The 27,670-nt window shown below is 38.3% G+C and overlaps 1 protein-coding gene across 4 annotated transcripts in view; it reads left to right on the top strand.

The window, feature by feature from the left end:
• MACROD2 (mono-ADP ribosylhydrolase 2) overlaps positions 1-27,670 on the top strand; it is a 1,913,210-nt gene that overhangs the window by 1,850,565 nt on the left and 34,975 nt on the right. Inside the window, exon 17 of one of the 4 annotated variants that reach the window (XM_054696177.1) lies at positions 2,082-2,216. The exons of the other annotated variants lie outside the window; for them this stretch is intronic. Within the exon in view, the coding sequence (XP_054552152.1) occupies positions 2,082-2,122 (41 nt within the window). The 3' untranslated portion in view covers positions 2,123-2,216. Of the gene's footprint in view, positions 1-2,081; positions 2,217-27,670 lie in introns of those variants that run through there. 4 annotated transcript variants of the gene reach the window in all.

Genomic DNA, 27,670 nt, shown 5'->3' with positions numbered 1-27,670 from the left:
TTAAACTCATGTTTTGGCCTCTGTCAAGCAGGACCAAATGACAAAGTATAATGCATGAGATCTATGACTGGTGTCACTATGTGGCTCCTGACAATTCATTGACTTAGATTCTGGGTTTGTATAAGAGGCGCGAGCTCAATAATGCACTTATAAGGTGAGCTTCAATTTTGTGAATTTTCCTGAAGACCAACTGTGGAGAACCACATACTTGATGAATAAGAGGATAATGACTTAATAGCTAATAGTCATAAATAAACTGGTAAAACCTCAATTGTAGGCTTTATGCAGATTATTGTATTCTATTGATAAAAATGCAAATTTGTTCTAGACCAGACCAAAAAAAAAAAAAAAACAGCCAAATTTACCAATCTTCACTCCTGAGCTTAACCAATATTTGGATGTCTCATTATTCTCCAAAGATATTTGAATTGGGGAAAAATGCCTTCTGAGCTCAAGTTAGGTTAGCACACCAACTTGGCTCCAAATCAGGCTGGATTCCCATCACCACCCTCTGAGTCCACACAAAAAGCATCTCAGATCTGCTGGCTACTGTGTCATCTTTTGGTGAACATATAGTTAATGAAACACTTTCTCTTCTACTCCTACCAGCCAAATTTATTTTATCTACAAAGTGCCACACTACACAGCCCTTGGTGTTTTCCATTATTGATGGAATACCTACCTACATTGCTGACAGAGCACTTTGTCCAGCACTTGAAAAGCTGGCACCCCACTGACATTGCAGCACCAAACAGCCTCTGTGCCTTCCAGGCTTCCATATTCCAGCCAGTGTCCTTTGCTACAGAGAAACATAGTTCAGGCAAGGTTTTGATTCATGCAAAATATTATTTGAACTTGCATATTAAGGAATAAAGCAAGTTACTGGAACTTTATGTTCAGAAAGTCTTTTATCTTCTCAACTTTAGTCAATGATAGTAATGCTGTATTTTTCACATTAGTAGCATAATAATTTAGTTTATTATGGCAGTTTCATTTTTAAATGGCTGCTTCTGTTATTGGCCTTCTTTCCTAATTACATTTTGTAGCTGGAATTTGTCAACCAGATTTTTGTTTTAGGTTATAAATTAACAATGCTGTTCGGGTCTCACAAAAATTTTGTAAGTGTTTAATGTATTCCTTGTATTGTTTAAATATATTGAATATAAAAATGATATAATTTTAAGTTTAATTATTTAGGTTTTCTGTATAACCATATGTTTGAAATATATGCATATCGAGCCAGTTTATTTCAACTAGACTATAGAAGATATATTTTTCATGTTTACTTTTAACATTGTTTTAGAATACTAATCTACATTTTCCCTCAAACGAAATGTGACTAACCTATGAATTCAAAATTAAAAATGAAAAGTATACTCACTGCTATAATTGTTTCATATTGTAAGTTTAGATTAAACATGTATAAACTTCACATGTAGCTACCCATTAAAAAAGTATATGCTAAACCTCTCAAATGTGGCCAAATCCTCCAGCTTTCTGTGATTATCTTGTCTTTTAAGATTTAGAAATAATTTCCCTAAACTTCCATTTGCATGTTGATGGAATCTACAGTCCCTTCCAATATCTCTGAGAATTCTTAGGGGTAAGGACTATTCCCTTTAGTCTCAGACTCCAAGTTCCTGTCTCTGATGACTTCTCAATTCAACTAATAGCTTTTTTCCCCAAAATTTTATTGATTGGCCCTTTATTGCATAACTATAATTTTGGAAGTACAACTTCATATCTCAGCATGTGCATGTATTGCACTGACCTTCCACAAAGATCCAGTGTCCATGGCCATCCCATTCTGAACACACCTGCTCTTAATTTTCTTCTTCATTGTAACCTGCTTCTAACCCTCACTATTCCTACCAGACACTTCTACTTAGATATCTCTCATATCCTCTCTCCTTGAAGTACCATGAACTCAAGGATGTGCATAGGCTTAATTCAACAGTAAACATTAAGATTAAAATCTGCAATTATTAATCCATGCCCATCCAGGGATAAGTCTCTAGTATCCAGCGATGTTCCTGAATTCCCTTTGTGTTTCTGAATTTCTTACCCTTCTCCTTTTGCAGTTTCAGCTTGGTATCATTCCTGGTGTTTCATCTTACACTGAGGCATGTAGTATGTGACTATTCAAGATAATTTGCAAAGACAAAACAGACCTCTCTGCATGTAATTGTGTCTAAGGTGTACATCTTTTTAATCTTCTTTGCTACATTACAGTTCTATAATTGTCTGTGTATGAATTACCTTAATTTTTATCACAACTAGTGAGAAGATTAATTTTTATTCTTACCTGAGCTTACCTATATTTTATATATACTATCCCTAAGTATTCCAGAAAATTGGCCTTCTTTAAAGACAGTGAGTGTCATTGTTAACACCTGATGTCATAGTCATTACATTTGCCATCTCCTCCAAGATATTAAATAATGCTAAGTTGTAAAATTTAGAAGCAAAATCATAAGTCATATAAATGTATGTGTGTATACACACAGTTCAGGAACTGAAATGGTTAATTTCTATAGGAAGATAAAATGTATTCTCTACTAGTCAGAATGCATTTGCACACTTATGAATAAGTCTCATCTCCATTACATATACACACATATATTTCTATTCTGACTCAATTTCAGCATCATAGTGGTCATTTCATTACTTAATATCTGAAATACAATCTCTTCACTTTACAGTTGTATGACTCATGATTTTATTTCTAAAATTTACAACTTAGCATTATTTAATATCTTGAAGATGGCAAATATAATGACCAAGTTTTCTGCAAGTTAATTTCTACTCCTACAGATATGTAATAGTCTAGATGATAGACAGTCAAAAGAATAACACTCATATAATGATTGGCACATTAGGCTGGGCAACATCCACCATTTCATTGAAAGAACAACCAGGAATCTTTCATCCAATGTCAAGTATTAGACAAATTTTTTGGACAGTATACTGAAAGTAAAACTGTTGTTTTAACCCTTTTTTCCCCATTTAACTGAATTCATCAATGTTAAGTATTTTACATAATTAATAGTATAAAACCAAAGTGGTATTGAGGTAAGGTAGAAACCTCTAATTACATCTGAGATTATAATTTGCCATCATTTTGTCCACAGAACTACTATTCTACATATACTGTAGATGTGCATACACCATATATGTAAATATTTCTAAGATGCCTCAATTTGAAGAAGTATCGTCATTTTACATGTAATATGTACTAAGATTTTTTTTAATTTTGCTAATTTAAGATGATTTATTATGTAGGCTTTTAATTTTTCATGTAGACTTAATTTTATAGCTATTGAATAAGAATATGTAAAGTTTTATCATAAAAAATTTGAATACATGAAAGAAATTTATTAAATAAGTTATTGAGTAAATTAGAGATATTATTAAAACATCAGAATAAGGGTTCTACCTCTGAAACACTTTTAATAAGTTACCATCTACCTGTGTTGTCCTCTATGTTGTTAAAACTTTGATGGTTCAGAATCTAAGAGAATCCATGAAGGAATTAGAAGTCATTGGCTGTGTACTTAAGTCTGTATTGCTATTACGTGCTTTTGCCCTACCTTTTTTTGCTTCTACTCAGAGACAATTGCTAAACACTTTTGATTGATTACCTTCCCTACTCCCACCCTCTTTGAGTATTATTTTCAGATATTCATCAACTTTGTAACCTATCTGTAAATTTTGGCACTTTTGATTTTAGAACTTTGTGATGAATTTTATTGTAGGCACTAACAAATATTTCACAATCCACTACTTTTTAGATGTTAAGATGCGAAACAATGCACCCCTGTATTACAAAATTTTTTCACAATGCAAACTGAGCTGAGCTTAGAGAAGGAAATCTTAATTCTAGTAATATGTATTATATAAATATGATTGAAATCAATTTTTCCTGATCATCTCGTATATTTGACTAGCAATGAGGTTTATGCTAGCACATTGGTATACCATCTCCTTTATATGACTGAGTGATGAATTGTTTCATATATTCATTCATCAAATACTTACAATGCAGCTAATATTGCCATATATATAGTCAATAAGGATCGTATTTATTATACTCTGTTGGCCTTTGGTATAGTATTCATGTGAAACAGACAAAAAAAGTCACAAATGTGAATTATATAATCAAAAGTAAACTATACACTATATAGTTTGTTCATGCACTATTTGTATTTATACTGCATATATATTTTGCTTATTATATATGATTCATCTTATATGCAAACTATATAATCACTATTCTATGATTCACTTAGTTATATTATATATTGCCTATAGATTAACTTAGTCATGCATGTAATTCATGTTTCCAATGCTTGTTTACATTATTCTATATGAAAGGAAGCTTGTGTGAAATACATAGAACAATAGGGAAAAGATTTTAAAAAATAACATTTTTAGTTCTGACTTAGACACAGATTAGCATAACCATGAGCATGCTGCATAACTCCAGGGTCTTCAGTATATACAGTCTCATGCTTCTTAGAGTTGAGAAGATAAAATTTTAATAATTAGTGTGGTCAGCAAACTACAACCCCAAGCCAAACTTGGCCCACTATATTGTACAGCTTTGTGAACTAAGAAATTTTAAATGACTGGAAAGAATAATAATTGTGAAACACAGAAGTTACATTAAGTTCAAATTTCAATGTCCACCAAAAAAAAGTTATTAAAATATACAAAGTGTGAAACATTTACTATCTGGCCTTTTCCAGAAAAGAATTTGCTAAACCCATAAATTATCTTGACTATGATAACCTCACAGAACTTCTAAATTAGGCAGTCTTTATGTATACATGCCCACATTTATGCAAGCATGTGTTGCTGGCCTCAAGGAAACAGGTTTATTCCCACAGTGCTTTGTCTTGCTGCAGGCCTGGTGTTTGCTCTGTCCACACCCCTCCCCAACCTGCTGGGGAAAAAAATGAAAGTATACATAATCTTGAGTAAAATGGTAGGATCAAAAGGTCACAACTATCTCTGAGTAAGTTATAAAATAGTTAATTATAGCATATAGCATAATTGTTAAAGGGAAAGAAACATTAAAATTGTTACTGTGACAGCAGCCTTGCAATCTAAAAGGGAATAATTTGAAAGCGAAAAAAGAATTAAAGGATAAGACAAAAGGGGTGGAACCTATAGAAAGTGACAATAAGATGGTATCAGCACAAAAGATTTTTAGATATGAAATGTTTTATAGAAACTTCATGGTAACTACAAAACAAAAACATGGATCATAGATACACAACATAATAAGGGAAAGAACCGAATCATCATGAAAAGCAAACCAAATGAAATAGAAATACAACAGAAAACAATGGGAATATAGAATCAGAAAACAAAAGATAAATGGTAGTTACAGGCCTCAAGGATCCCACTGAATATAAATGGTCTGAAATCCTGACTCAAGATACAGTCACTGGAGGGCCTCCCTGGTGGTGCAAGGGGTTCAGCACCACACTATGAAGCAATCCTAAGGCTCTGCAGCACAAGTTTGATTCCTGGCCAGCCAGAGAGCAACCTACATGGTGAAGCAGACCTCTCCTGTCTGGCCTGCTGCTCCCCTCAGCAATGTATTTCCGTCGTCTGCCTGTTCTGTTCTCCACTCTGTCTCTTGTGGATCCTCTCACCACCCCCACCCCCCCACATCTCTGCCCTGTACCCCAGCTCTTGTATGCATAAATAAATCTTTAAAAAATAGTCACTCGGTAGATTAAAAATATGACCCAATTATTGGAGATAATTGTACAGACAAAAGTAAATCGATAGTTAAAGGGTAAAGATACTGAGTGAGTGATAAACACAGAAACAACTATCAGATAAAACAGACCTTCAGTCAAAACAAAGGTAGAGACAAAGGTGGGCATTACAGAGTGATGAAATGGTAAATCCATCCAAAATATAAAACACTTGTTAATATATACACACCAACAGAGAAGCAACAAAATATATAGCATATATTAGCAGACCTAAAGAGACATTCACAGCACTATAGGAATAATAGGAAACTTTGACACTTATTTAACTTATTTAATATTTATATCAACACTTAATCACCCAGAGAGGGGAAAAAAAAGGAAATAGCCTTTAATAACATCCAAAGCAGCAGAATACAGTTTCATCGTAGTCCTTTTGCATGAGTTTCAAGCGCCTTAATAGGTATCCTGAAAGGCACTAGGCTGGAGGCCTCTCTGGTGGCGTAGGGGGCCAAGGCTCAGTACTATCTGTACATACAGCCTGAGTTCAAGCGTTCGAGCCCCAGCCATGGGAGCCTTTACCCCAATGCAGGTATGGTGCGGCAGACCTGTAGTGTAGCTGCTGCTGCGCAGTGTATTTTCTCGGGAGGGGAGGGGAGGGGAGGGGAGGGGAGGGGAGGGGAGGGGAGGGAGGGGAGGGGAGGGGAGGGAGGGGAGGGAGGGGAGGGGAGGGGAGGGGAGGGGAGGGGAGGGGAGGGGAGGGGAGGGGAGGGGAGGGGAGGGGACAAAAATGAGGGGAGGGGAGGGAGGGGACAAAAACGAGGGGAGGGGAGGGGACAAAAACGAGGGGAGGGAGGGGAGGGACAAAAACAAGGGGAGGGGAGGGGACAAAAACGAGGGGAGGGGAGGGGAGGGGACAAAAACAAGGGGAGGAGGGGACAAAACAAGGGGAGGGGAGGAGAGGGGACAAAAATGAGGGGAGGGAGGGGACAAAATGAGGGGAGGGGAGGGGACAAAATGAGGGGGGGAGGGGACAAAAATGAGGGGAGGGGAGGGGAGGGGAGGGGAGGGGAGGGGAGGGGACAAAATTACAAGACTGTCATTCTTAGAAAGGATCTGTTTTGAAACTTTCTGGGAGCTGTTGTCTACAAGTTATAATCCTTGATACACTCCCCAAAATTCTTCCTTCTTTTCTTGTTACATGACCAAAATCTGAGCAGTGGGGAATCTTCCTGTGGAGTTTGAATGACAATTTTGACTCTCGAGTAGAAACTTGCTTTTGTTCTGAGAAAAAAAAGAAAAATGGGGAGTTACCAAGTTCCCAGACTTCAAACTATTCTACAAAGATATAGTAATCAACACAAGATGACATTTGAAGAAAATCAGACATACAGATAAATGGAACAGAATTGACCCACCAATAGAAGTAAATCCACACATGTATGGACAACTAATTCATGAATTAACTAAGTGCATAAAATAAATCAGTGTCTCTTTAATATATGCAAACATCCACATGCAATGATCCACATGCAATGAATGAACCTAGATCACTGTCTTACACATACACAAAAATTAACTCAAAATGGAATGACGACTATAAGACCTGAGGGCATAAAATACATAAAAGATAGGTGATTAATTCTTAATCATTGCCTTTAGTGATGGCTTCATAGATGTCTGTCCAACAGCAAGGGAAACAAATGCAAAAGTAAAAACTTGGGACTACACATATTTGAAGAGATATATGTACCACCATCTTCATCACAGGATTACTCACAATAACCAGGAGTTGGAAACAGCCTAAATGTCCATTAACTGATGAGTGAATTTGGAAAATGTGCTGTAGACTTGTAACAGAATACTACTTAGTGTCTATTAACTACATGAAATCCTCCCATTTCCAACAGCCCTAGTATGGACTTTGACGGCATTGTGCTAAGTGAAGTAAGTCAGACAAAGGAAGAGAAACACTATTGCATTTCACTCATTTGTGGTAGATAAAGAAACAAAGAAGAAAACAAATGCAAATTCCTAGACAATAAAATAGTGGTTACTAGAAAGGGGGGTAGGAGGTAATTATATGGTTATGTGTGGAAACTAGACTTTGGTGGCAAATATAATTTAGTATATAGTTGGTTTGTAAGACTCAACACTTGAAAACTAGTATTATAAACCAGTGTTACTTCAATATGAAATATAATTTACTATACATGGATTCAGACTTAACCATTTCACTTGACTCATCAGATGAAGGAACTTCTGGACTCTTGATTATACAAAAGGTATATCCATTCTAATTTAGATTTCAAATTTAACTGGTAAAGAAGCAGTCATAGAAAAACTGTTTCTTTCCATTATTCTTTATATATCAGATGCCTCATTTCAGCACAGTATGCAACAAGCAGGTGGTATAAGAAGCAGTATGAATGTTAATTATTTTTTTCATTTATTTTATGGTGAGGATTTACCTTTCAATGTGTTTTTATAATCAAGATGGAAACAATTAGGAAGTTTGCTTCTTGAATGTTTCACTACATTTATTTTATGACATCTGCTGCAATAACTAAAAAAAAAAAAGAATAAAGAGGTAAGCAGTCTAACAATAGGGAAGGGGACGGACGGAATATATGTGATTATTTCATTGTGAATTTTCAAATTAAATGTTGAGATGAATCAGTCAAGTCTCTAACCAATAAATATCATTTCATTGTTAGAACTCATTTTTTATATAGAAGCCCATCTGTTTATTTTCATAGATGTTGTCATAGTTTATTAGCAACTAATAAAAGGTGCAGCAAAATAGGGATGAAAGGCAGCCACTTGATATTTCCTCTCAAATACATATTTCAAACAACATTCCTTTTCCACTTATCAATTTTAAGTTATACCTCAGATTTATGCAATATTCACTTCATCTGTCCTTTGTTTTCCATACACTTTTGAGCACAGTTCCTAATTATTTAGGATTTAAAAAAATTATGGTTAAAATAAAATATAGACATATAATTAAATTATAGACATATAATTTAAATATAAATTAAAATATAAATTAATTTAAATTTATATTTAAATATAAATTAAAATATAGACATATAATTTCCATGTAAGGAAATACATCTCCAAATTAATAGTCATTTTTAAAATTTGCATAAAAGAGAATCTGGTCATTATATATAATTAAATAGGATAAATAATAGACAATATAGATATGTGCTTGTGTGTAGGGGGGGTGGTAAGAGAGACAGAGGCAGAGAGACAGAGATAGAGTCAGGGAACAGAGAATTGAAGATGCTTTGCTGCTAGCTTTTAAGATGGACGAGAAGATCATGAGACAAGGAACACAGGCAGCTTCTCAAATATGGAACAGGGAAGGACATGGATTTCTCCCCATAGCCTCTAGGAAAGTAAGACCTTGACTTTGGCACTATAAAAACCATTTTAGACTCCAACCTCCAAAAATGTAAAATAACAAATTTGCATTATGTTAAATCACCATATCATACAATAAGTGGTGGCAGTTTGTTACATGAGCAAAAGGAAACTGATATATTTTCACTTGACATGACTTCTCCAAACCATGTTGAAAACTTCAGTCTTGTCTCAATAGATCCCCAGAAAACAGAGTGGCTCCAATATCCTTCCATTTTCTAGTTGGGAATTCCCATAAAATTACCCCTCCACTTTTAATTTATGCTAAATTAGGCAGCATTTTTATTATCACGACCCATCCCCTCCCTTTTTTTTAAAGATTTGTTTATTTATACGTACTGGGTACAGTCAGAAGCGCTGGAGCATGAGAGAATTCACCAGAGTCAGAGCGGGGAACAGAACAGGCAGACTGATGAAGAAATACACTGCTGAGGGGAGCAGCGGGCGCAGCAGGAGAGGTCTGTCATGCCATGTGGGACCCTCGCCCGGTGGCTGGGGATCGAACTGGCCCTGCAGAGGCTGTGGGCAGCTTCACAGCCCAGCGCTCAACTGCTGTGCCACCAAGGGATTCCCGACCCATCCCCTTTTAATGGCATTCTCTGTTGCATGCACAACTTGAATTTAATGCAGATAAATTTGATTACTATGGTCACAGTAAGTGCCAGGAGACTAATTCTGCATTTCTAGATTAGATTAAAAGGAATAAAAGGTATTAGGGAAATGAAGAGGAGTGAGAAGGAAAAAGAATGAAATCAAAAAGGAAGAGAAGGAAGAATGATGGAAGGAAGAAAAAGAATTGGTTCCTATTTTATGATCTAGGAGAAAAGAAAAAAGTAAAAATCCAACCAATACTTCAGGAAATAGAAGACATATTAAGTTCATTTCCAAAAAACTTTTCCCTGGCTGCATAATAACTCAAAATGGGAAGAGTATTCTAAATCCTCACTATATCCAAATCCTCAATATTCGAATGGTTTAAGGTCAAACAGACTACAAACATAATTTGTATATTTCTCTATCATAGTGTCTCTCAAAGTTATGTGTGTGTAAGAACTACAGTATTTGTTGAAACACATATTCCTGAATCCAGTTCCCCAAAGATTTTGATGCAATGGATCTTAATGAGTCTCGAAGTCTGCACTTTGATCAAATTCCTAGGTAATACTGCTGGTCTGTAACCCACATGGTGAGTGGCACCACTACTATAGTATTTTGCATCCAAATTTAACCATTATTATGTTAGGGGATGCCTATTTAAGCAAGGCAAAAATATTAGATAAGTAGGTGAGGAGGGAGGGAGGAAGGGAGGTAAGTAGGTAGGTAGACAGACAGGCAGAAAGACAGACCCCTGAGACTATGCCCCCCCAAAATGGAATAAGTTCATGTCAGGGCAACATCTCCCTAATTGCATCCAGAAAACAGCTTAATATCTCATACATTTCATATTATCACCAGAAGTTGCCTGATTAACCATTCACCTGCTTTGTTGAAGGTAGGCGGCCAAAACCCCATTGTTTAGGCAAAGTCAGAAGAGGGAGAAAGTCAGGAGAGCCTCAAATAGCAGTGGTGGAGGGCACAGCCTCAACTGGGAGAGCCAAAGGAGGAACAGGTGGAGGATGGACTGAATTTGGGGGAAACACCTGTCAAACAACTGCAGAGGTCAGCAGGGACCCATGGCAATACCTGCCTCCAAGCTGGAGGCCATAATCAGACTGGGTCTCACTACCTGCTATGTCAGGAGGAAGACCTTACCCCCACCCCTAGTTTAAGCAGGGAAGTTTATTTCTAGGAAACCAAGTCTCAACCTGTACCAGCTTCAAAAGACACCTCCTTCCCTTGGGTGCTTGTCCACTACAACAGGGTGAGCTCAACCTACTCTAAGGAAAAAGGACTCTGGGGCAGGGATGGAGCTGACATACCTGGGGCTGCTGGCTGCTTGTTGTTCATAACTAAAGCACACACTCTTCCTGCACCTGGACTCGCGGGGATCCCCTGGGTTCCTAACCCATAGAAGATGAGCAAGTGACGACTGTAAAGAACACTGAATGCTGGGAAAGAGTTAGGCCCACACACCTTGGGCTGCGAGCTGGTAGCTCAGCAGTCCCAAAATGCACCTGGTCCTCCCACACACAGATTCCTAGGGCTCCCCCTTAGTTCAGACCCTACTACAGACTAGCCTGCCTCCCCCACTGTTGGGAGTGTTACACATTTAGAGCTGCAGGAAAACAGTTTGGAGGGCCTGAAAGGCACCATTTCTTTCCCCATCCAGACCTCTCTGAGGCTTCCCTGAGCTCTGAGGAAGCCACAGTTAGGTAAGCAGGCAAATGCCCAAAGTGCGGAGCAGAGGTCCCAACCCCGAGTGTGGTTCTGAACCCCAAGTGCAGTTCTGAACCCCAAGTGCAGATCCGAATCACCTGGAAGCTTGTTAAAGCATGGCTTTTCAGGGCCTGTACCTGAAGTCCTGGATTCAGTAGATCTGGATGTGGACAGGAAGGGTTTGCATTTTTAGTAATTCCCAAGTGATGCTGTAGCTGCAGGGCCAGGGGCCGCACTTTGAGAAAAAATATAAAATGTCTTGTTTATTATCCAAACCAGCTAATTCACATCAGACACTATGGGAGGAAATGGGTTTCTTAGTACCATCTTAGATGCCCAGGACCTGCAAAAGGGGCACTGGGCATTAGGGTAGGTGTGATAAAGGTCTTCTCTATTCATACCCTACTGTGTCTGAGTTCGGCCACCTATAAGCCCCTTTCCACCCATGCCCTCCTTGTAGTCAGTGGCACAGTGCTACCCCACTATAGGGACCAGTATGGGACATGCTGTTCAAGACGGACAGACCTTTTGTCTAGGATAGGGGGTGGGGAAGGGATATGGACTAGGTTGTCCATTGGAAAGCAGACCTGGGTTAATCTAAGTGCATCTTGGATCCACATTTTTGAGTTGTAGATTTGAAAAATGTGTTGACTATTGAAGGGTTATTATTTCCTGGTTTCGATGAAAAGGAAATAAAGGATAAAAAAGCATCCCCCTCATTTTAGAAATTTCATCTTCAGACACAGATGCAAGATGGAATGATTTCCTCTGCAAAGGTTAAAAAAAGAATAAAGAAAGGATTCTGGGCATAACTGCTGCTCAACTTGCAGGAGATACCCTATATAAAGGAAAAATAAGCTTTGATTTAGCAATCCCTTATTTGATTTATGTCAGTTTGTCTTCCAAAATCTAACATTTTCTCAGCTGAATTTGAGGAGATTAGTTATTTGAAAAGAGAAAGGAAAAGGAGAAAATGAACAGAGCCTTTAAAGCGATGCTCATAAGCTGTTTGCCATATTGAATCACCACCTGGGGCATTGATTTGAAAGCTAAATGCAGGCTGTTCACCTGGATTGCCAAGTATAACAGAAGCAACTGTCTGGCTGATGGCACTGGAGCGAACACACTTCACCAGGACTCCATCCAAACTGCCTTTGAGGACCACCAGTAACATGAATAGAAGTGCATGGGTTGTTCTGAAACAGAATTCCAACTTAGGAATCTTTCTCTCCTTTTCATGATCTAACTGTGACTTCTAACTAGAACGCCCATTTGCTCCCTCCAAATGGGTTCTTATTTTGGTGTCCATTGGCTTTGCTTCTTCACTAAGCACTGTTGTTGTTTAGCCTGTCTTTCCAACATTGCAAGCAGTAATGGTCTCATTGACCCAGTAATTAAAGAAATCCTGTACCTTTCCACTCTGGCTAGCTGCCCTCCTTCTCGCCCCTATTGTTCTTTTACTAGCACCACCAGCAGATGGTTAGAGATTTTTCACCCTTTCAGAAGCTTTATATTTTTCCCATCTCATCAAGCATATCTCAGCCAAATGTAATTAGCTTAAGGCTTTTGAGCCCTCATGGGAGCTCAGTTAAAGATCTGAGCAATTTCAATAAAGAGCATGAAAAGCGAAGCTTGGAAGACTAAGCATAACCACAGGAGAGCAGCTATTATTTAGAAGCAAAGACCACTCTCCTCCATCCCATTCCTCTCCTTTGGCATTTTAAATTCTTAGAATATTCATGAGGCCTCTGGGTCTTTGGAACACTATTTGGAACATTACTGGGTAGGTGGGATATTTAAGCTCCCTTCAGTGAGGTCAGTATTGGGTTCCTTTTAATTGATTTCAATCGAGGGGCACGTCTCCCTTTTCGGTAGCAGTAATTTACTCCCAAATGGCAAACAGTTTGTTTGCTAAATCTCTTAGCCTATTCATTCAGTTTTTTTATCCTTCAGTTGTTGGAAACTAGCTGATAAGCCTTCTTTGTAGTTCAGAGCATTTGTTATGAAGGCTAAATTAATTAACCATAATACAGATTTGCACCCAGTCTTTGAGTGACGATGAACCCCTTTATTTTTGAATAGCCGGAATAGATTGCAATAGTTGATCCCATAGCCTTTTTCCCCCATACTTGGGAGAAAGCAAGTTTTTGAGACCAAATTAAACTATTTTTATTGAAATGGAGTGAAGTAGCACTTAAGCACACGAAATGCAGATTTTCGTGGGATGTTAGGAGCAGGCACGGCTCGCCCTTGAGTTGTGTGGTGTGTGTTTATTTCCCTGAGCACTCAAGTGGGAGTCTCCGAGCCTCAGGTGTTGGGTAGCAGGATGATTAAGTGTGTTCTCATGTCAGTTTCTCATTACCAAGATTTGGGTAAATGGGGAATTATTCTTTGCAAATCCCTACCTACCATCTTTTTCAGATAAAAGGAACCAATGCCAACATTTGATTAAAATGACTTTTTTTTTTCCTGTCTCAAGTGAACTAATCAGTTTCTATTTGAATAGTGATGCATTGATATGGATATGTGCACACAGTGAAGATTGCATGTATGAGCCACACCTTTAAAAACATTACAGACATGATTGGGGGGAAATCCTTTTAAAACATAGGGAGTATATTCTTAGTACTGTTGTGCCGTGCATGGGTTTGCAAAGCAGTTCGCAAATGCTCACAAATTAATTTATCATCTGCAAAACACGTTTGAAGTACAAATTGACATAAGAAGATATAAGCAGGATGAATTTTTTGTATAGGTAGAACAAGAAATTGGCCTTTTACAGATGTTTTCTCATAGATGTTAGTTTTACACAGAAGAATGAAACATTAGTGACAGTAAAGCTGCGCCATTATTGTTTTGAACACAGTAGGCCCAAAGAAACTAGATTCTCCCAGCCAGGGGGACAGTTGTGAATCACAGGAAAAAAAACTGAATTGGTACAGAATGGGTAAGATGGAGAGTAAAAAAAAGAAACTGCTGGCAAGACCTTCATATTATAACAAGATATATAGGGGCATAAGGATTATTAGCAAGCTTGATGTCCAGAAAATGTGCTGAAATGATCATTTGTGGCACTCCTTGTGTAACAGTTCTACTGTGAGTCAGAATGCTGTGCACAGAATAACTTTGGTTCATTCCATTTTCCAAATAAATGATGCTTATCTGGCTCTAAAAGTTAGATTATTATTATTTTAGACATTTCCAGAGTGATGACATCCATTTACTTCCATTTTGAAGTTACAGAAAGGAAGGGTATGAGGAGCAGACATACCTGGCCAGGGTCAGACATTTAGTTGGTAGAGTCAGGACCTGACATTTGTTGCATTGACTGCGGCCTAGCAATTCTTTCCATCCTGTTCTATCCCCCGAAAGCTACTCTAGGGATTGTGCTTGAGAATGGTTAAAAGAGGTGTCTGCTGCATTTTTGAAAGTGTAAAATCACCTCACTATAAATCTTGGAGAAGGAATTGATCCTGGATGTCACCCAATTTAATTTCCTACCCTGATTCACAAAGCCCCAGTCCTTCACAGCAGGTGCTATAGGCATGGGGAGTTCACTAACTTTCACAGCAGTTTTTTTCCATTTTCAGATTAATTCCAGGTATTCAAAAATGAACTTGTTTTTCCTATGACTTCTCCTCATTCATCCCAGTTGTGCCCTACAGCTGGAACAGAAATGACTTTAGTCCAGTTTGAGGACAACACTTTGTTGTGTATTTAAGGCTGTTTGCACAGCCACCTCCTGTGTCTTCTTAGTCATTTGATTCTTCCTTACTTATTCCAAAAATTCCTCATGTTAAAGAGTTTCAAACCCTTCATCATTTTGGCTGTGTAGCTCGAAACAAACTAGATTTGCCAACATCTCTCTCAAAACATGAATATAGAATTGCACACAATGATGCAAATCTTCATTTGTCAAATCAAAGACTAAAGATTTATTTTTTTATTTTTTTAAAGATTTATTTATGCATACAAGAGCTGGGGTACAGGCCAGAGGTGTGGGGGGTGAGAGGATTCACCAGAGACAGAGTGGGGAACAGAACAGGCAAACTGACGGAAATACACTGCTGAGGGGAGCAGCGGGCGAGCCAGGAGAGGTCTGCTGCACCATGTGGGTTGCTCCCTGGCAGGCCAGGGATCAAACTCATGCTGCAGAGGCTGCGGATTGCTTCATGGTGTGATGCTTAACCCCTTGTGTCACCAGGGAGACCCTAAAGATTTATTTTTAAAAGAAATTACTTCAGGTTCTGGAAACTCTATGTATGAGCATCTTCCTAGTTGAGATAAATTAGTCTATCAGGGAAACTATGAGTCGGCTCAATTCTAAAGCCAGATGATCCAGGCTTATAGTCAGGCTCTTCTCCAATGATCCACGAACAAGCTATTTTCACTGGACTTGGTTTCCCTACCTATAAATGGGGATAATAGTAATACCTACCCCACTGGATGTTATCTATGAGGATTATACAATTTAGTGTGTGCAAAGTTCTAGTAATAGTGTCAGGCACATAGTAAACTCTTAATCAATATTGAGTATTGTTATTATGATTTGGAACAGAAGCATATACTCCAAACCAAAGAAAATCCTTGCATTTTTTTGATGACAATGAGAAACCTAAGAACTACGAGAACATAAGATAAAGTGGTACCTTCTGTCCTATAAGTGCACCCTTAACCCTGAGAAGCATCATGGGGGACTCAGTTACTTTCATCACCCAGAGGTGCCCTAAGTAGAAGTCCATTAGCTACTGACATCTTCAAGAGTAAGAGACCCCACCGAAGGGGTGCAGCTGATCGAGAAAAACCCTGCAGGCCTTGGCTCCTGGAAGATATGCGGTGTTAGGAGAGTGCATCTGTCACAGCTAGTTGTCTCCAGTGTCATGCAAACAACTCCAAAATCTGGCAAATGGGTCTACGAACTCAAGTTATGAAACATTCATGGAAGTGGATCTATGTGGCCCACTGATTTTAATTTTACTTAGGCACCAAATAGTAAATATGGCAATATACGTAATACAACTGTCATAATCATGGCTGCTGTTGATATAGAAACATGGCAAAATAAGGCACAGAAGCAAGGAGACTGACACCTCCCAGTTTGGGCATTTAAAGTTTTAGCATTTATCATGCATTTCATTCCCTTGCATTCCTTATTATAAGGTTTTGTATCTACTGGAATTTCTTCCAGCATTTCTATAGCACTGAGAGCAAATACAAAGCAGAGACAGAAAGTAGATCTCTCACCTTGCTCTGTGTCATTCACTCAGCCCCCTATCCTATAAAGAAACTCTACCACCCCAAAGGAGCCACATTCATAGAACTGGATTGTGAATAAAAAAAAAATTTTGGATTCTGGTAAATCAGTAACTGCAATTGCTGAAGAGACAGTGGCAACTCTTTCTAGTCCTTCTAGGTCATGCCTGATGGATTTACTCTTATCCTATGATGGCAGAAGTCTAATTTGATTTTAAATGCTAGGCTTGAGGTTCTTGCTTTAATAAGCTATTTTATCAGTGGTATCTTAATTATTAAGATTATTAATGATTATCAAAAAATCTCACCTTAGAAAGAGATGGGGGGGGGGGCGAGGACGACATGTACTTGTGGTGAAGGTCCTGAGCATCTGGGTCACCACACAACCTAACTGAGAGAGCTGGTCTTTAAAGTTCCTTCTCCACAGGACTCCCACAGGACCAGCATCTTGTGACATTTTGTGATGACTACAGAATTTCATAGGCACTCACCTCTTATCTCAGCATATGCCAGGGATCACTGCTACAAAGACCAAGGAACAGGATACAAAAGAACGGTGCTTTTTCTTTTTACCATTTTATCTGATTTTCCCTCTGGAATTCATATTTTGTGCCAATCATACCGTAACAGTAAAGGCCATTCTAGAGAATGGTGAAAAAACAGTACTATGACATCTAGCCTTGTTTTATCAAACTGCTTTTGGCTTTACCCACTTTAAAGTGTATTCATAAATTTAGCTGTAAGAAGGTCTTTGAAAGCCCTCATGGGCAGCCACCCCAGTATTTCCCTAGAGTGCCACTCCCAGATTATGGTCCTTGGGGTTTTTAAGTCTCCTTTTGGGAGACAGAACTTCCTTCCATCTCTCACAGAGGATAGCGAAATCCCTGGAAAACACTCCTCCTGAGACAAGATGTGCAACTTCAACACCTAACTTTATAGTCTTATCAAAACCAAGAGCTTTCTTCCCAATATTGTTCTCTCTTTTCAAAACCAAGTCAGGTCATTTCTAATAACAGAAGTGCATTTCAAATATTTCACAGTTGTAAAGAAAAGCTTTCCTAGAAAGACTAAATCCATAGAGTTGGCATAGAGTTTGGGACTCAAGTACCTTAAATAAAAAAACAGGATCATTTGGATTGGCCTGTGCTAGTTGTACGTTGGTGGGACAGAAAATGTTCGGTGTCGTTGGAAACAGGTTATGGTGGGAATCCAAAGTGTGTCCCAATCTAGTGTCTGGAAGTCTGCCCCCTATTGAACAACAATGGAATGACAGCAAATACTGATCATTCTAATGCTTGCTTAAGGTTTTCAGTGCTCATGCATAGGAGGAAGTGGCACCAGAAGCATACAGTCAGTGTTTGTGAGACCAAAATGATCATTGATATCTTAGAATGAGCCATTTAACCTTTTGACTAAAACTGGTTTCTGCATTATAGCTCTAAAATACATGCAGCACTCTCTTTGTCTAGGGTTGAGCCATAGGTAGAAATACCAGGCAGGGGCCCTCCCTGGTGGTGCAAGGGGTTAAGACCCAGCACTATAAAGCAATCCGCAGCCACTGCTGCATGAGTTTGATCTCCAGCCAGGGAGGTGACTAACATGGCACAGCAGACCCCTCCTGACTCACCCACTGCTCCCCTCAGTAGTGTATTTCAGTCAATCCACCTGGTCTGTTCCCCACTCTTTCTCTGGTGAATCCTCTTACCCTGCACCTCTGATGTGTACCCCCATTCTTGATTGCATAAATAAATAAATCTTTTTAAAAAATGAAAAAGAGTGCCTCCCTAGTGGTGCAACAGGTTGAGTGCAGCGCAGTGAAGCTGTCTGCAGCCTCTGCAGTGTGGGTTTGATCCCGGCCAGCCGACAAGAATCCCACATGGTGCAGCAGACCTCTCCTGTCTCGCCTGCTGCTCCCCTCAGCAATGTATTTCAGTCAGTCTGCCTGTTCTACTCCCCACTCTGTCTCTGGTGAATCTTCTTACCCTCCTGCGCCTCTGGTCTATACCCCAGCTCTTGTATAAAAATAAATAAATCTTTAAAAGAAAAAAAAGAAAAAGAAATACTAGTCAGTTCTATTGGTTCTGCATGATGGACATTGCTCTGAGGTAGAGTGTTAATCTAGGTCCTCCTCAATGCTAAAATGGGATTTATTTGGGGAATGCAAAATATTTCTTAAAGGAAATGCCTATGAGAGAGAAGTAGAAGCTGATAAAAGCCTGGAGAGCAATCAGAGACTTGATTGAAAGAGACAGGGAAAAGGCTGAAGACCTGCTGTATAAGAAAGTTTGGGCAAAGCACCCAGATTCTTTGAGGCAAATTTAACCAAGAACAGACTTGCCTTAGTACCCCTGAGGTTCTTAGTCACTGGCTGGGACTGCCTATGGGAAACATAGCCTCAGAACAATGGCTTTGATTCCAGAACCACATCGTCGTTCCCAGCAGCCAGCAGCTAGGCTCTGGGTAGATTATATGTTGTGTAACTGGAGGCCTATAAGGTGCATTCTTCTGTCTGCCACACAGAGACCTCAACACTCTGATGTGTATCCAATACATTACTCTGCTTTTTGAGCATTCAATGTGGCGGTCTAGCTAATTATCCAAAAACAATCCTGTTTTTCCTCCCAAGTTAATGAAATTTATTAACCAAGATTGAGATATCTAAAAGAAGTGAAATTTCTTTCAAAAATAATTCCTATGGGAAATTAGAAGCAGTTGTGGAGGGTTGTGAAGTTAATCTTAATTAAAGTCACATCTGAAAGTTTATTCATTACTCACCTTCCATATCCCACCTTGTACTTACGGCAAGAAAAGCTGGACTAAAGACTTCCCAGAAAATTTCGCTTTGAGAACATCCCAGAAGGAGCCCCTCATGCCAAACTTCTGCAATGGACATGAAGGACCAAAAGTCAAGATTTCTCTAACAGTTCCTCAATCTGTACCCATTTTCCCCATGTTTCTTGAATACCACATGGAATATGGGGGGGCTTCTGTCCCCTTTTTTCTCATACACACTTCTCAGGTCTGAATGTCTCCTTTGCAAGTCCTATCACTCTGCAGTGATACTGCAGAAGTTCAGAATGTTAGCTGGAACATGCGCCCAGTTCACTGCCTCTGCAGTGATGTAGTACTTCATTTAAAATCCAGTGAGTAGCAATCCCTTGATTCCTTTTTAGGGACCAGAACAAAGGAATTACAAGTAATTGCTTTTGTCCCTCATTCTGGATTATGCCTTTAGCAGACCATGATTTTAGCCACTGAGTGTCCGCTGCTCATCAAAGATCTACAGAACACTCAGGTTTTCAGATTACTGGTGATCATGCTTCAAAGTGTGATGGACAAGTGGTGGTGCTTTATAGAAATGCACTAGGGGGTCAAATATGCCACATAATTGCATTTCCTATATGCTTGGTCATCTTTGCTTGTTTGGAAAGTCATGGATGCATAGTTCTATCTAAGTGCAATAATGAGAATATAAAGAGAATATAAAGTAAGAGAATATAAAGTAAGAAAGGACTGTAAAGATTTCCTTGCCATAAAAAACTAATACATTTTGAATTGAGTACAGTTGTATGTATACAAGATCTCTTTTTAATATACAACTACACTTCTGATGAAATTTAAATTTAGCATTATGAGTTTTTACCTGCATTATCAAGTGGAATTGACAATGGAGAGCAATAATTTCATTAATGATTCTCACATGGACAACATATTAAAAATCATTCTTAATTATTCCTGTGCTCAGAAGACTATGTTCACGACTATAATTTGCTCAAACTAAAGTTGTTTTAAGAAACACACATTTTACAGTAAGCATTAAATTGAGCTTGCTGGTGCAGTGAATGAAAAACAGATAAAAACACAGCTAATTCAGGATAGGAAAAAAACTAAAAAAAAAAAAAAAAGTACAAGAAGAAACTGGGAAATCATTACAATTTGTAATCCCTAATGGGAAATATAAAACCTCATCTTCAAAATAAGATGTTATTTTAAAAGCAGCAATTAGATAATAAAGGGCTCTTCAAATGTAAAATGGCACTGCCAAAATTAAAATTAAAATCAATATATGAAAGATGTGATTGAAAGGGTCCAATAAGCGTAACTGTATGAATGACAATCATGAAATTTCACATTAGAAACTAGCAATCTAACAAGAAACGGAAATGTCTCACATATTTTTCAGCAACTCTGAATGTTAGAAATCAAAAGAACTTTGACGTTCTCTGGGAGGAAATAATGATTTCAAACTTGAATATTCTTTAGTAAGTGTATAGCTAGAATAAACATACTTAAGACAAACAAAAACTCAAAAATTTTACCTTGAATACAGTTCCCCCCCCCCTAAGGAAAGCATTGAGGAAGCACACCAACAAAATGGAAAAAACCAAAATAGAAGATAACAGAGTATCCAGTAAATACTAGATTCAACCCAGAAAAGAAATAAAACATTGTACAGGAAAATTTGCTCTAAATTAGACACACATGAAAATGTGATAGCATTGCAACCAATTCTACTTTAATGCCAGGAACATTCTTTATTGAGTGACCCTAGTGCCATATTATTGGCTCTGGAAAAATCCACGACTACAGTGCACTTCTTGATCCCCTTCCAACAATGTTCATATTGTTTTGTAAGAAGGTCAGCAATTTACATGTAGTAATTCAGTAATGTAAACGATCTACATGATAACCTCTATATAGATTAGATAATCCTGGTAGATAAAATTATTCGTAAAACTTGTGAAAAAACTAAATTAAATATGGGGTCTGCCTGGTGGCCTAGGGGTTAAGTTTCAGAGCTATTAGTGCTATGGCCTGTGTTTGATCCCCGCCAGGGAGCTAATCCACCTATGGCACAGCAGACCTCTTCTGTCTCGCCTGCTGCTCCCCTCAGCAATGTATTTCAGTAAATCAGCCTGTTCTGCTCCCTACTATGTGTCTGGTGAATCTTTTCACCCCCTGCACCTCTGGCCTACACTCCAGTTCATGTAAGTGCAAAAAAAAAAAAAAATTGGTTGAACAAGCCCAAGAATCTTTGGGAATTTCATCTCTTTCACGTGTATGTTCATTTCCTATTTTCTCCCTTTCCATTATATCTGACTTTAGGCAATGTGCCTTTGTCACTCGATAACTGAGCACCCTGCTGCCATCTAAAATCTGTGGTCTGTTCACTCTAGTCCAATTCATACTTAGTGATTGATTGCACCACCCCCCTTGACTCCAACTGACCCATCAGCATAACTGTGATTTCTTTTCCAAATTCTGCTGGTTCATCCTGTACTTTTCAAGGACATAGCTCCTCATGTCTCAGTTCTGGTGAGCACTGTTGATATTGCTATCCCTTGCAAATGTGTCCTGCCTCACCTGCTCAATTTATGTGCTGGTCCTGCTAATCAGCACTGGCTCCCCAGTCATGATCATCAGATCAGCTGTGTTCTGCCCATAGGGCATGTGGAGACTTATGGTCACCACAAGACATGAAGAAATCCTGGGAGTTAAATCTAATACCTAGACACCATCTTTCCTTAGTTTATGCAACAGAGTGGAGGGGGACATTCTCCTAGGATACATGTTCTAAATTCCAAATAAGTGGAGAAAATGTCCCTCCTTAGTTTTTGGCTTTCCCCTTAACCTGTCAACATGCTTGTGAAGTCTTCTGGGACTTTAAACTGTATCCCACATTTGAAAGGGATTCCATAGAGGTAGATGTTCCATATCCTTTGACTTCCTCTCAACTTAAACTAATTAGCTTTGAGAAACTCCAACTCCCAGTTGATACTCCAGACCCACTTGGGATGGGAGCCAGGCATCAGTATTTTTTAAAGCTCTCCAGGTGATTCCAATGTATAATAAAGGTTGAGCAACCCTGCTCTGCAGTCTTTATCCTCCTAGGGGTGACAGTGACCTTTCCCCTATTCATGAGGCTACAGTGGTCATTGGTGCCTAGAAAATAGGGATATGTAGGGAAGAGAGATAAAGAATAATGAGCATAATATTCAGTTTACTATTTGATTATAGTTTTTATACAAAGATGCTGGTCATAGTTTTAACATTTAGAATATAGACTGTTTTAGTTTTATATGGTTCTAGAACAAAAGATAAATGATATTCTTGACCATGTAAGAGTAAATGTGTGAGAGAAGATAGGAAGTATAAAGAGGGAGGAAGCTAACTGAGAAAGTTTGGAGAACTTGCGCACTTTAGGTGCATTAGTTAAAGATTCAAAGGTAACCAATAGAAAAACTAGAAAACTGTTCAGTAGATACATTGTCATAAACTCACAAGGAGAAATCCTGGTGTGTTTGCAGATGACTAGGTCAGATTACCACACTTCCCTCATTTGCAAAGCAACATGCCTTCTGTTCTTACATGGAGCCTGTGTGCTAGGGGAAACCCTGATCACCATCTGGGTTCAACTGAAGCCAAGAAAAATAACCCGATGGCAGATCAAATATCCTGGGTCCTGTCCCTTGTCTATCTCTGGCTATTTTCCCCAGTGTAAGCATCTGTGTGGTCTACATTATTTTCAGCCTTCATGCCGAGGCAGGTCTGGTCTCCCTTTGGCAACAAACAACCCTGTCCTTACATCCTCAGGTCAACACTGGCCACCATTTTGAGTTCTTTGACTTCTGTACATTCTGTCTGTGTTGGAGTAAGCGTTCTCTGATAATCCATTAAAATAAGAACTATATTCCCACCTTAACTAAAATAAAGATGAGGAGAGGCAGAAACATCAGCAAAGGCACACACTGTATCCCTGTGGAAATGAGTAAATGATGTACTTGTTTCTAGGCATGACTCACTCTTCAGTTTCCTGGTTTTTAGTATGAAAGCAATATAGCTTCATTTCTGCAAAGAGGATTTTTTTTTAAATTTACTTTATGGCTATAATGTTGTTGGGTCTTGAAGACTAAGAAGAAGAACCCATCTATACACTTAGAAACCTGGTCTTTTGTTTTTACTCAACCATTTTGCCATAAAGTTCCTTACTGGTACTTGAATCATTAAAATTAAGCAGACTATTTTTTATTTTTAAAATTGTATCATTTTAATTGAGGTAACATTGGTTTACAACACTGTATGTGATTTAGGCATATAGGTGCACACCTCTTCAAATGTATGTCACCATGCCACACTCACCATCAAAGCCCCCATAATCCTCTACCACAGTCCATTGGGCCCATGTCCCATTTGCTCCCAGCCCTCACCCTTCCCTTCTGGTAGCCTCAATTCTGCATTCATATTTCTAGGGTTTAAGCAGGCAATTTAAATGTAACTAAAATATTATGTTAAGTATATACGAAGTTGAAACACTAGAACACTCTTCTTTGAAAGAAAATGCTAAATAGTGTAATATCAATGGTGCCTACACAGATTCTTACTATTGTTATCAACTGTAGACAATAAAATAATGGTGACCTGGGGAATTGGAATAGTACACATCCAGTCGCTTTTTATTTGACTAACCTAGTGTTAATTCATATTGTAAGTTCTGTTCATATATTTTAAGCAAAAGGAGCTATATGTTGAATGAGTTCATTTAGAGAATATTCCTAGAAGACAAATGTTAGATGTTTATTCTTCCATATAAATGTCATGATTAATTTGTCATATTCTATTTTTAAAAATCCCAATGGGTACTTTTACTGGAAATAAGCTAAAGTTTGGCTACCCTTACAGTTACTCTTCTTTACCAAAGTAGTCTCTCTTATAAATCCTCCATAGAATTTAAATTTTTCTTGTCTATAATATTTTTTATTTTCTTTTGGGTTTATTTTAAAATATATTTTGTCACTATTCTTATTGTGTGAATAGATGTCAAAAAATGTAGTCATGCTATTGAATCTGAGTGCCAGAACTATTTGTATTTTTCTTTGAAGAACTCTATTTTTTGTTCATATTTTTTACAGAATATTATTTTTTTGTTTATAACAGTCCTTTATGGATTATGGTACTGATTTTTCATCTTCAGTTTAATGGTGGCAGGAAGCTTAGAGATTATCCTGTCCTATCCATTTATTATGCAAATTAAGAAATTGAGGAAAAACATGACCTGTCATCCATTGTCACGTAGAAAACTGGTGGATATCAGGACTAAAAAATAAGTTTCAGGTCCATATTTAGGTTTCTCTCCCAGGCACTTGCTTCCTTGCCTCTATCTTTCTCTTTTTCCTCTTAAATTGTGCATTATCTGTTACTTGATTTGATTTAAAGTAACAAGGAGGTAGTTCCCATCCTCAATTTAATCACCGATAACTGCTGACTTTCAAATCTTATGTTAATTCCTATTATTTACCACAAACTCTAGATTGACCTGAACCACCTCTCTAGGAGGATTTCTCCCTGCCATCCCCAGGTTAACCTTTTCAAAACTAAACTTTCAATATCACCCTCCTCGCCCTGATCTGTGATTCTTATTGTCTTCCTCAATGAGCAGTGGTGGCTAGATCCAACCTTTTGAATTTATCTTTGATTCTTCTCTTTATCTGAAACTCCAATTCATCTTCAAAACTTATTAGACTATTTTCAAAATATATCTAGATATGATCACACCTTTCATCTTTTCCATCTCCTTCCAAGTAAAAACTACCTCTCCCATCAATTTATCACCATAACTCCTATCCATTGGTTCCCCATCTTAATCTTTGACCCCTTTCCATTACTTGTCTCACCACAGCTGTAGTGCTCCTTTTATAAAATAAGAATATGTAATGTTCCATTTCTCCTTTAATACTCTAATGACTTTCAGTCCCAGGAGAATATAATCCAGCATCTGCTCTTTGCCCACTGCCTCCCCTGCCCCAGGTCTTCTCTCTGCTGTCAGTGTCTCTTCATTCACTCATATTTTTGTTTCTCTTCAAACATTATAGGCATACTCTCAATTCAGGGCTTTTGCACTTACTGCTCCATCAGGTAAAGTGCTCACTCCCACACATATTCAGTAGCAAAACCCAAAGACTTTTTTTTTTTTTTGCTGAATCCTCAGCTCTGAGAACAATGTTTGACAATCAGCACATGCGCGATATAGGATCACTGAATGACTGAATGAGCGCCACTCTCTAGCAATCGTCTTTTGGTGCTGTTGTGAAGCATATTTTGAAGTATTGTGTGGCCTTTGGCAGACCGGTTGAATTTCTAGAACTCAGACGTTGCAGCTCACGTGCTGAAATCTTGCTTAGAATAAATTTCAAACTTATCAAAATAAATGTGTCCCTGTCAATCTCTCCAATATTATTTACTCCCTTTCTCACGCTCCCTCACTATTTTCCAGTCACAATGGCTTCTGTAAGTGCCTCATTAGGTCAAGTTTATCAGCAATTTTGTTGGATGCACCCTCTGCAGGGAAATATGAGTTCCTGCATCTTTGCCTGGGTAACTCCTCAGTCAAGGCTCAGTTTGAAGCTCCCCTCTTGGTCAGACTTTATCAAATCACAAAGCTAAATTACCCCTTTTCCTGTGACTCTATCACACCACTCCAGTCTTTTCCTCAAAGCACAAATCCTCAGAGGAAAGACATTGCCTTTCACCTCCACCACTACGTCACCAGAGGTTACCATTACTTAACATGTAGTAGGAATACACAAAATATTTGGAGGAAGAATGAATGTCATTAGAATAACTGCTCATGATTCTAACAACTCTTCCTTATAGACAGCACAAGCCACATGCTGTTGAAACGATATATCTGTCAGTCTGTTTCTCAATGTCTATAAGAACCTCTGGGATAGAGCCAATGTTTAATTCCTAGTCACTTCCCCATCAATACCCACAGCTCCTGGCATCTAGGAATCCTCCAGAGATGTTTGCCAAACTAAAACAAAACAGCAGGAAGCTCTTCACCAGGTTCATTTTACTTGAATGATGAAGAACATGAATGACAGAAGGTTAACTGTTAAGAAGGAAGTATTAATGTGTTGTGTCCTTTGGGTAAATACATAGGAATGGAATTGCTGGATCATATGGAAGCTCCATCTTTAGCAGGTTGAGAAATCTCCACACAGCTTTCCATAGTGGTTAGACCGTTAATTCAAAAGGGCACCTGCACCCCTATGTTTATAGCAACACTATTTACAATAGTTAAACTATGGGAACAACCCAAATGCCCAAAAATAGATGACTGGATCAAGAAGATGCGGTACATATACACAATGGAATATTACTCAGCAATCAAAAAAAGATATGCAATTTGCAGCAACATGGATGGAGCTGGAAGGGATCATGCTCAGTGAAATAAGCCAGAAAGAAAAAGAAAAATATCAGATGGTTTCACTCATAGCAGGAATTTAGAAAATCTGAATAAGGGACCAGGAAAAAAGACTAATTATAATAAAGTAAAAATCAAAATCAACAAGCAACTATAAACCAGAAACACACTACAGGGGGTAGGGAGAGGAGGGATTAGGATCAAAACAAGGGGGGATGGGAATTGTATGGGGACTATAACCAAGATGAAAATGCATACATTGTGCAAAAACAAAAAAGATGTAAAAATATATAAAATTAAAATAATAATAATAATAAATTTTGAAAAAGAAGTATTCAGAGATGGTCAAGGGAGACCATCTCAGGAAGAGTACACAGAAGAGCTAAGACCTGAAAAAAATAAGGACTCTTGTAGGGAGAAGTAGCACAACAACAAGATCATCTATCCAGGTGCTCATTTCAGAGCAATGATAAGCTTCCAGGGCTATAAATGTGCATTTTTTTCTAGGCTAAAAAGTTATGTTATTGATGTGCAACATTTAATGGCTCCCATGAATGCCATCTTTTTGACTACCCAGGTATATCCCTTACAATAACTATTCTAAACTGCTACCATTCATTTTGGTGGGGTATATCCAGCCCCCCTTTTTTCTTGCAGATGAATCTATCTCCCACTTTACCAAGAAAAATAAGATAATTAAAGATGAAAGCTACCACCCTATTTTTTCTGCCAAAAA

The sequence above is a fragment of the Talpa occidentalis genome, unplaced genomic scaffold (assembly GCF_014898055.3).
Source record: "Talpa occidentalis isolate TD23 unplaced genomic scaffold, MPIMG_talOcc4v2.1 talOcc4.10, whole genome shotgun sequence".
Classification (NCBI taxonomy): domain Eukaryota; kingdom Metazoa; phylum Chordata; class Mammalia; order Eulipotyphla; family Talpidae; genus Talpa; species Talpa occidentalis.
Note: the sequence above shows the minus strand (reverse complement) of the source record. Positions and strands in the feature narration are given on the sequence as shown.